Here is an 11,165-nt window from a genome sequence, read left to right on the forward strand (position 1 = left end):
TATGACAGTATCAAGAATTAATTTTTTTTTCATTTAAGATAAAATTTTATTTGATATTTCCTCTTTGTTTTATTGAAAAAATCCACAGTATAAAATTTGCACTTAACCATTCTTAAATGTACAGTTCAACATATTATTATATATGGAGTCAATACATTGGTTTTTTTTTGTTTTTTTTTAATTTGTTTTAATAGAGGCATGTTTTATTTATTTATTTATTTATTTATTTATTTATTTGTTTGTTTGTTTGTTCTGTTTATACATGCGCTGGGTACAGTCAGAAGCGCGGGAGGGTGAAAGGATTCACCAGAGCCAGAGCGGGGAGCAGAGCAGGCAGAGGGACCGAGGTACACTGCTGAGGGGAGCAGCGGGCGGCAGTGGAGGTCTGTGCTCCATGCGGGACCCTCCTCCGGTGGCCGGGGAGCAGCTGGGGATCAAACTGGCGCTGCAGAGGCCACGGGCAGCTTCGCAACCCAGCGCTCAACCGCAGCGCCACCGGGGAGGACCCGGAGTCAATACATTGTCATATTGTTAAGTATATTTACATATCTTTGAACCAGATCTCCAGAACTTTTTCACCTTGCAAATCTGCAACTATCTACTATTCAACAGGAACTGTCTCCCCCTCCCTTTCCCCCAACCCCCGGCAACCACCACTGTTTCTGTTTCCATTTACACGACTACTTTATGTACTTACTATAAGTGGATTTATTCATCATTTTGCAACTGGCTTATTTCATTTAATACAATGTCCTCCTGGTTTATCCATGTTGCAGTATTGAACAAGATTTCTTTGTGTGTGTATGTGTGTGTGTGTTTCATAGATGAACCAGGAGGACATTGTGCTAAATGTATGTGTACACACAGATACTTCCCTTCATTTTTTTATTTTTATTTTTATTTTTTTTTAAATAATAAATTTTATTTTTATATTCCCCATACAATTGCTACCCCCCATTCCGACCCCAATCGCTCCCCTCCCCCCCCCCCACCCCCCAAAATTGTCTCTGGTTCATAGTTGTTTGTTGATTTTGATTTTCACTTTCTTATAGTTATTCATTTTCCTGGTCCCTTATTTAAGTTTTCTAGATTCCTGCTATGAGTGAGACCATCCGGTATTTTTCTTTTTCTTTTTGGCTTATTTCGCTGAGCATGATCCCTTCCAGCGCCATCCATGTTGCTGCAAATTGCATGTGTTTATCTTTTTTGAATGCTGAGTAATATTCCATGATGTATATGGACCACATCTTCTTGATCCAGTCATCTATTTTAGGGCATTTGGGCTGTTTCCAAAGTTCAGCCATTGTAAACAATGCTGCCATAAACATAGGGGTGCAGGTGTTCTTTGGAATTGATGTTTCTGTGTCCTTTGGGTAAACACCTAGGAGTGGAATTGCTGGATCCTATGGAAGCTCTATGTTTAGTAGGTCCAGAAATCTCCACACAGCTCTCCATAGTGGTTGGACCAGTTTGCATTCCACCAACAGTGCAGGAGAGTTCCTTTTTCTCCACACCCTCGCCAACATTTGTTGTTGCTAGTTTTTTTAATATGTGCCATTCTCACTGGTGTAAGATGGTATCTCATGGTAGTTTTGATTTGCATTTCCCTGATGACAAGTGATGTTGGACATTTTTTCATATGCCTGTTGGCCATTTGCATTTCCTCTTCAGAGAAGTTTCTTCTTAGCTCTTCTGCCCATTTTTTGACTGGGTTATTTTCTTTGTTGTTGTTGAGTCTCATCAGCTCTTTGCAGATTTTTGTGATCAGTCCTTTATCATTAGTGTTGTGTGCAAAAATATTCTCCCAGTTGGTGGTGTTTCTCTTTTTTTGTTATTGTCTCTTTTGCTGTGCAGAAGCTCTTTAATTTGAGGTAGTCCCAGCTGTTGATCTTTGCCTTCACTATCACTGCTTTGGGTGATGTGTCTGTAAAGATGTCTTTGATGTGCATATTATGTAGTGTTCGCCTATATTTCCTTCTATGTATTTTATGGTTTCAGGTCTTATGCCTAGTTCTTTAATCCAGTTTGAGTTGATTTTTGTGTATGGTGTGAGGTAGTAGTCAAGCTTCATTCTTTTGCATGTAGCGACCCAGTTTTCCCAGCACCATTTATTGAACAAACTTTCTTTGCTCCAATGCATAGTCTTTGCTCCTTTGTCAAAGATTAGTTGACCATAAATCTGTGGGTTTATTTCTGGATTTTCTATTCGATTCCATTAGTCTGTATGTCTGTTCTTGTTCCAATACCATGCAGTTTTCATGATTATGGCTTTGTAGTATAGTTTGAAGTCTGGGAGTGTGATGCCTCCATTCCCTTCTTTTTTTTTTTTCAGGAGAGCTTTGGCTATTCGGGGTTTTTGGTGGTTCCATATGAATTTCATCAATAATTGTTCTATATCTTTGAAGAATGACATTGAAATTTTTATTGGAATAGCAATTGAATCTGTTGATTGCTTTTGGTGGGATGGCCATTTTAATAATGTTTATTCTTCCAATCCATGAGCAGAGGATGTCTTTCCATTTCTTTGTATCTTCTGTTTGTTTTATTTTATTTATTTATTTTTTTTTAATTTTTTTTTTAAAGATTTATTTATTTATTTATTTTTATTTATACAAGCACTGGGTACAGTCAGAAGCACGGGAGGGTGAGAGAATTCACGAGAGCCAGAGCGGGGAGCAGAGCAGGCAGAAGGACCGAAGTACACTGCTGAGGGGAGCAGCGGGTGGCAGGAGAGGTCTGTGCGCCATGTGGGACCCTCCGCCGGTGGCCAGGGAGGAGCCGAGGATCAAACCGGCGCTGCAGAGGCTGCGGGCAGCCTCGCAACCTAGAGCTCAACCGCCGCGCCACCGGGGAGGCCCTCTTCTGTTTCTTTTAACAGTGTTTTATAGTTTTCTTTGTATAGGACCTTTATCTCTTTTGCTAGATTTATTCCCAAGTATTTGATTTTTTTTTGTTTCGATAATAAAAGGGATGGTTTTTTTTATTTCTTCTTCTTCTTCAGATTTATTGTTTATGTATAAGAAGGCTACTGACTTTTGCATGTTGATTTTGTATCCTGCCACTTTACTGAACTGATTGATGAGTTGAATTAGTTTTTCTGTGGAGTTTTTGGGGTTCTCTATGTATAGTATCATATCATCTGCAAATAGTGATAGTTTGACTTCTTCTTTTCCTATTTGGATTCCTTGGATGTCTTTCTCTTGTCTTACTGCTCTGGCTAGGACTTCCAGTATTATATTGAAAAGCAAAGGTGAGAGTGGACATCCTTGTCTTCTTCCAGATCTTAATGGAATTGCTTTCAGCTTTTCACCATTGAGAATGATACTGGCTGTTGGCTTGTCATAGATGGCCTTTATGATGTTGAGATATGTTTCTTGTATCCCAAGAATTTCAAGGGCTTTTATCATGAATGGGTGTTGCACTTTGTCGAAAGCTTTCTCAGCATCTATGGATATTATCATATGGTTTTTATATTTCTTTTTGTTGATGTGTTGGATAACGTTGGTTGACTTTCGGATGTTAAACCATCCTTGTGTCCCTGTCATGAATCCTACTTGGTCGTGGTGATCTATCTTATGGATACATTGTTGGATTCTGATAGCTAAAATTTTATTGAGGATTTTTGTGTCAGTGTTCATTAGGGAGATTGGCCTGTAGTTTTCCTTTTTTGTGTTGTCCTTGTTCGATTTTGGTATTAGTGTAATGTTGGCTTCATAGAACATGTTTGGTGTTGTCCCTTCCTTCTCAATCTTTTGGAAGAGTTTGTGAAGAATAGGTATTAATTTGTCTCTGAATGTTTGGTAGAATTCATTTGTAAATCCATCAGGTCCTGGGCTTTTGTTTTTGGGGAGGTTTTTGATTACCGCTTCAATTTCGCTGCTTGCAATTGGTCTGTTGAGGTGTTCTATTTCTTCTTTATCTAGCTTTGGGTGAGTGTAGAGTTGTAGGAATTTGTCCATCTCCTCTAGATTGTTGAACTTGTTTCCATATAACTGTTCATAGTACTTACTGATTATTCTTTTGATTTCTGCTGTGTCTGTTGTGATTTCTCCTCTTTCATTTGTGATCCTGTTTATTTGTGCTTTCTCCCTTTTTTCCTTTGTGAGCTTGGCTAGAGGTTTGTCTATTTTATTGATTTTTTCAAAGAACCAGCTCTTGGTTTCATTGATCTTTTGGATTGTTTTTTTTTTTTTGTTTGTTTGTTTTGTTTTGATTTCATTTATTTCTGCTTTGGTTTTTATTATTTCTTTTCTTCTACTGGTTTTGGGGTTTTTTTGTTGTTCTTTTTCTAGATCTTTGAGCTTCGAGATTAGGTTGTTTCTTTGAGTTCTTTCTTGTTTCTTGATGTGAGCCTCTAAATTTTCTCTTATTACTGCTTTTGCTGCATCCCATACATTTAGGAAATTGGTATCCTCCTTGTCATTCAATTCAAAGAATTTTTTAATTTCTGCTTTGAGCTCCTCATTAGCCCAGTGGTCTTCCAGTAGTGTGGTTTTCAATCTCCATGAGGTAGGAGAGATCCTTGCCTTCTTTTTATGGTTTATTTCTAGTTTGATACCTTCATGGTCAGAAAAGATCATTGGTATGATTTCAATCTTGGTGTATCTGTTGATGTTGTCTTGTGTCCCAGTATGTGATCGATACTGGAGAATGATCCGTGTGTGCTTGAGAAAAATGAGTACTCCATTTTTTGGGGGTTTAGTGTTCTATAGATGTCTGTTAAGCCCAAGTGCTCTAGATCCTTATTTAGAGCTTTAGTGTCTTTACTTATTTTTTGTCTTGTTGATCTATCCATTGTTGATAGTGGTGTGTTGAAGTCTCCCACTACGTATGTGTTTTCTCTGATGTCTGTTTTCAGAGATGACAATAGTTGTCTGATATATTTTGGTGCTTCTTCGTTTGGTGAATATATGTTAATGAGTGTTATTTCTTCTTGAAGTGTTGTCCCCTTGATCATAATATAGTGACCATTGGGGTCTCTTTTTATCTTGTTGAGTTTGAAATCTGTTTTATCTGATATAAGGATAGCTGTTTCTGCTTTCTTTTTCAGTCCATTTGCTTGTAGGATTGTTTTCCATCCTTTAACTTTGAGTCTATTTTTATTTTTTGTAGCTAAATGTGTTTCCTGGAGACAGCAAAAGGTTGGGTTTTATTTCTTAATCCAGCCTGCGACTCTGTGTCTTTTTGTTGAAGAGTTTAGTCCATTGACATTTAAAGTTAATTTTGATATGTTAGCATCTGTATTTGCCATTGTGTTTGCCTTTCCTTTGATTTTATTTATTTATTCTTTTAATAACTTTTTTTTTGGCCTTCTTTTGTTGTTATTCGTCTCTCTGAGGTTCTGGCTTTAGGACTCCTTGTATTTTTTGGAGTGGGGGTTTAGTCATAATGAAATTCCAGAGTTTCTGTGTGTCTGGGTAGGTCCTTATTATTTCTTCATAGAGGAAGGACAGCTTTGCGGGATAGAGTATTCTTGGTTGACATTTGTTTTCTTGGAGTTTGTTGACTATGTCCCTCCACTCTCTCCTTGCCCATAGTGTTTCTTCAGAGAAGTCTGATGTCAGTCTGATTGGTTTTCCTTTGAATGTTATCTGTTTCTTCCCTCTTGTCAGCTTCATTATTTTTTCCTTGTCCTGGATTCTTGGGAGCTTTACTATTATGTGTCTTGCTGTATTTTTCCTTTCGTCGTGGAAGTTTGGTGTTCTTCTTGCTTCTTGTATATCAATTTTCATCTCCTTCTCCACGTTTGGGAAGTTCTCTTCAATTATCTCCTTGAATATTTTCTCTGTTCCTACATCTCTCTCCTCTCCTTCTGGTATTCCTATAACTCTTATATTTCCTTTCGTCATGGAGTCAGATAGTTCCCGAAATCTTTCTTCAGTCTTTTTCCTTCGTACTTCTCTTTCCTTTTCTGTTTTTGTTCTTTTTATTTCTGTGTCTTCAAGAGTACTTATTCGTTCTTCCATTTCATCTATTCTGCTTTCATTGTTTTTTGAAGAGTTCTTTAGCTCCTCCATTAATTCTTTGATCTCCTGCATTTCTTTTACTTCCCTCCTTAGGGACTCAATTTCATTCTTCTGTTCATTGATTATTTTTCCCTTATCATTGTTTTCCTTTATGACTTCTGTCATTTTTTTAATCATGGCAATTTTAAATTCTCTTTCTGGAATGCTCAGAAGTTCTTCCAAGTTACTATCGTTGCAATCTGGGGGGTGGTTTTCTTTTTGTGGTGTGCTTTTTTCCTGAGGAATTGCTAGGTTGTGTGTGGTTCTTCTACTCCCCACTGTCTGTTTTCTAATTTGCCGTATGCATTCGGACACTGTATTGCTGGGACTGGCTGGCTTCTTGGGTGAACTTCTCTGCTCCCCTCTGGCTCCTCCAGGAGCCATCTGTCGTTTTCAAGCAGTCTTTACTGAAGAAAGTTCCCTGTTCTAAAATGCCAATGCGGGGACATGCTCCCCTGAGTGCCTGCTCTGCCCCGGTGGTGGGTTCCCCCTCCCGCTCTGGGCTCAGACTGCAGGCCAGAGGGGCCTGGCATGGGCGAACTTCCCAGCTCATCTCTGGCTCCTCCGGGAGACTTCTGCCGGTTTCAAGAAGTATTTACTGAAGAAATGTCCCTGTTCTAAAGTGGCAATTCAGGGACGCACTCCCTGCATGCCCGGTCTGCCCCGGTGGTGGGTGCCTGCTCCCCCTCTGGGCTTGTACTGCAGGTCAGAAGGGGCCTGGTGTGGGCGAACTTTGAGCAATTTTTTTCATATCTTTGGAAAATGCCATTGAAGTTTTTATTGGGATTACACTGAATCTGTAAATTGCTCTGGGTCAGATGCACATTTGCTATGTTGATTCTCCCAAACCAAGGGCAGGGAATATCTTTCCATTTCTCTGTCTTTTCTATTTCTATTCACAATATCTTACTCTTTTCTTTGCATGTTTACCTCCTTTGTTATGTTTACTCTATGGTACTTCATCTCATGATTGTATGTGGGATTGTTTTCTTAACTTCTTTTCTAGTTCATTTTGCCCATATAGAAGGAAATTGATTTTTTTGAGTTTTTTTTTAAAGGTTGGTTTATTTATTAAGTTAACACAAGTTGACGACATTGTGTTTATTTATTTATTTATTTGTTTATTTATACAAGCACTGGGTACAGTCAGAAGCGCAGGAGGGTGAGAGAACTCACTAGAGCCAGAGCGGGGAACAGAACAGGAAGACTGACGAAGTACACTGCTGAGGGGATCAGCGGCTGGCAGGAGAGGTCTACGCGCCATGAGGGACCCTCGTTGGTGGCCCGGGGTTGAACAGGCACTACAGAGGCTGCAGGCAGCTTCGCAGCCCAGCACTCAACTGCTGCACCACCGGGGAGGCCCTGTGTCTTGATTTTTTACACTTTCAACTACACTGAAGTGGCTTATTATTTTAATTTGTTTTTTCAATGGAATCTTTTGTTTTCTTAGTGTATATTACATTGTGCACAACAGCTTTAATTGTGCTGAAATGTTTAAATCCATACAACCGAGAGACAGTTAATGTTTTATTTAAAAATTTTTTAATTATGTTACACAAAACTGACAAATTGTAGGCAATGAATAGTCTCAGGATATGTTTATAATAGTCTGATTCAGCTTCTTCATTCAATACATGCATTGAATTCTCATTATATCCCATAACCTTCTTCTCTTGATAGCCCATAACTTTTATTGACCTGTAAACTATGACAGTAACTGGAATTAATATTAAGAATGTTATCTATCATCAGAAAAATTAAAAATGCCAATGATTTAAAAGAACAGTAGCAAGTTGTCAACCCAGAAGTTCAAAGATGGAGATGTTGCCATCTTTTAACCATTCCTGGCTGCCTCCAGTCTGACATTGTGCCCACATGGGACTTGCCTGGGCTGAAGGCAAGGTCGGCCTGATTAGCACCCTCAGAGCGTGAATGTCTGAGAATGAGTTAAATGTCTGATATCCAGTTGGAACTGCATATTATCATGAAATATTTTGGTGTGAATTTTTCAAACGTTGGACGGCACAGATGGGCAAGCAGGGGTCGATGCAGTCAGCAGACAAGAGCTGAGGCCAGAAAGCAGCCACACACTTGGGCATTTCACTTCCCAATTTAAATCTTCTTCAAATTCTTTGTCTTTGCATCTACACAAAATGATAGTCTTATTTATGATATGTAAATCCGATGAGGTTTCTCGTTTGACCTACTCCATATGGAAACGCAAACACTCTGAGATCCCCATAATAATGTGGCCAAAAGGACATTGTCCTCAAATTCCCAGAAATTCTAGGAAATTAAATATATGGGGATAAACACACAAGGAAAGTGCGGCGTGATGTTGTGGGTGTCCTTCCTCAACTATCTCTGGAAATATTAGAATATTGCATAGTCCACTAGCTAGTATTTTTTTACCATTATAGCTTCCAAAGTTCCTTTATTGTTTCTTGAAAAACCCTACTCACTATTTTAGTAAATTTTTAGTAATTATACTGCACATGAAATTAACAGCTTTCACAGCCACTGTCTTATTTCTGGTGTCCACTGTGCGCTGAGTGTGTTTATGGTAATGCCAGTGGCACCCACACCAGAGCCTCCAGGAGGTTCTCTACCCCGTCATGTGTGGGTCCTTGTCCACAGAAGGTCGTGACCACTCAGCTTCCAACTTGGGCCCTCAGGACTTCCTTATGTGATGAAGGCCTCACTCACCAAGTACAGGGGCCCCTGATCCCACACGTGACCACGAGAGTCAGTAACATGAGAGGGGAAGTGCCTTAGAGACAGGAGATGCTGCCCCAGTGAGAGAACTTCTGCTGACGACTGAGATGAAACCCAACCATCGCCCCTCAGTCGAGAGCACGGAAATGGAGACCAGCAGACAGATGCTAAAGTTAGGTGACCTTCATTGTACAGAGAATATCAAAGTGCAACTAAGTGTTAAAAAGAGGAACAATCAATGCTAATCGAGTGAATGAGCTGAAGAATATATGAAGTCATCGTAAATATATCTTAATAATGAGCATATATATTTAAATTATACAATGGAATTATATGAAATTAAAATAATATGAAGGGGACAATAATGTGAAAATTTAAAATAAATGTCTCATAATAGAGTCGTGAACTAATCTTCTCGATTACATTTTGGTGAGTCTCCCCTTCATCAGTCTCCCTACGGCCGACTTCATGGCTTGGTTCCTCAGACTGTAGATGATGGGATTAAAGGTGGGGGGCACCACCGTGTAGAACATAGAAATGACCAGGTCAGACATGGACGGGGTCCTTGAGGTCGGCTTCAGATAATCAAAGAATCCAGTGGAGATAAACAGCACCACAACCAGCAGGTGAGGAAGGCAGGTGGAGTAGGCCTTGGCCTTCCCTTCTGTGGATGGGATCTTCCTGACAGCAGAGAAGATGTGGACATAGGAAATGATGATGAAAATGAAACAAAAGGAATCCGTCACTACACTGGTGAGAATAGGGGCAAGTTCGTTGATTAAATTTTCTGAGCAGGAAATAGCCATTAACTGGGGGACGTCACAGAAGAACTGGTGGACCACGTTGGACCCACAGTAGGACAAGGAGAAGGTTCCAGCTGTGTGCATCACAGCATGGAGACCCCCAGCCAGCCAGGACACAGCTGTCAGCTGCACACACCTGTCCCTGCTCATGATGACCTCATAGTGCAGGGGGTGGCAGATGGCAGCATAGCGGTCAAGGCTCATCGCCGTGAGCAGGTGAAGCTCTGTAACTATGGAAATAATCACCATGAATACCTGGAGGACACAGCCCGGGAAGGAGATGGAGCCGCTGTGCCTCAGAGAGTTGGCAATGGACTTGGGGACAGTGGCTGAAATGAAGCAGAGGTCCGAGAAGGACAGAATCCTCAGGAAGAAGTACATGGGGGTGTGGAGGTGCCGGTCCAGGGTGGTGATGAGGATGATGAGCCCGTTCCCCAGCAGGGCGCACAGGTAGACCAGGGAGAAGAGCAGCGGGTGCAGGAAGCCCATGGTCCCCTGGGTGGGGAACCCCAGGAGCACGAATTCTGTCACGGCCGTGAGATTCGTCACCCCTGGAGCCATCATCTGTGTAAAAACATCAAGCTGAATAAAACATGACACCTGCAAGGACAGTCACAGGCATGTCCCAGTGGTCACTCTGAGGCTGTGGAGTGGAGCAGCTCCATGTCTCTCACTCTGTTGAGCCTTTTGCGTTCAGCTCCAGAAACGCGCCTTTATCACACTGGATCTGGGATCAGGAAGGAGGACATTTTGGTAATCATAGGATTCTGCTCTGCTTGATCTCATAGCCAGACTAACAGCCCTTCCCCACTGCCACAGTCCTGTTGCTCCTGCCTCCTGCCCAGGCCCAGCGTCTCCGCCCAGCACACCTCCCAGAGGTTGTCCAGGGCACAGCCCCAGAGGACACGTGACCATGCCCAGCCCCTCCCCACCCTGGACAGCCTGTCCCTGCTCCTCCAGCACAGCCCTGGTCTGGGGAGGCCCCATAGGGACGGGTGTGCAGGGAGGTGGGGTGTGCGGGTCCCCGTTTTCCTGCTCCCCGGGACCCGACATAGTCCTGGAACTGAATGATCTGGGCTCGGTGTCCCCTTGCGGTGTGTCCTGACGCCTCCTCTGTCAGATTCCTGCCCCTGCGGCCTCCCTGCTGCCTCCTGGTCCGTCCCCTCGTCTCCTCATCTCCCTGCCCCTGACGCCCCACATCTGAGGATCCAGAGACCACGTTTCCCGCAGAGTCTCCTCCTGGGTCACCCCACACGTCCCTCCTGCAGGATGGGCTCGTCCACCCAGGGTCCCTCCCGGCCCCTCTCTCCCCCTCCGAGTCATGCACGTCTGTGCAGGGAGGAGGCAGCTCCAGGGCTGATCCAGACGGTCTGTGCGTGGGGCTGTCCCTGCCGGTCCCAGGGCCCCGGGTCCCCCGGGTGCGGGTTTGTTCCTCCCCCAGGCCCGTGCGTGAGTGGGGACGCCTGGACACGGGGCAGCCCTGCCCGCTCTCCTTCCCCCAATCTCACCCTCTCCCCCCTCTGTGGGGTGCGGAGGGGCAGGCCCTGGGGAGGCAGGACTTTTAAGGGGAATGTGGGGAACAAACTTGTGGCTATGCATCAGTGTACATACAATTCCAAGCAATTTGATAAAAACTAGAAGA

The 11,165-nt window shown here is 42.6% G+C and overlaps 1 protein-coding gene across 1 annotated transcript; it reads right to left on the bottom strand.

Moving 5' to 3' along the window:
* Positions 1 to 9,122: 9,122 nt before the first annotated feature.
* LOC119236950 (olfactory receptor 14A16-like) lies at positions 9,123 to 10,066 on the bottom strand (the record flags this gene model as incomplete). Its single annotated transcript, XM_037500880.2, has 1 exon — positions 9,123 to 10,066. A coding segment is annotated over one exon (927 nt), but the record flags the coding sequence as incomplete, so codon positions are not given.
* Positions 10,067 to 11,165: the final 1,099 nt, after the last annotated feature.

Source organism: Talpa occidentalis, unplaced genomic scaffold, assembly GCF_014898055.3.
Source record: "Talpa occidentalis isolate TD23 unplaced genomic scaffold, MPIMG_talOcc4v2.1 talOcc4.9, whole genome shotgun sequence".
NCBI lineage: Eukaryota > Metazoa > Chordata > Mammalia > Eulipotyphla > Talpidae > Talpa > Talpa occidentalis.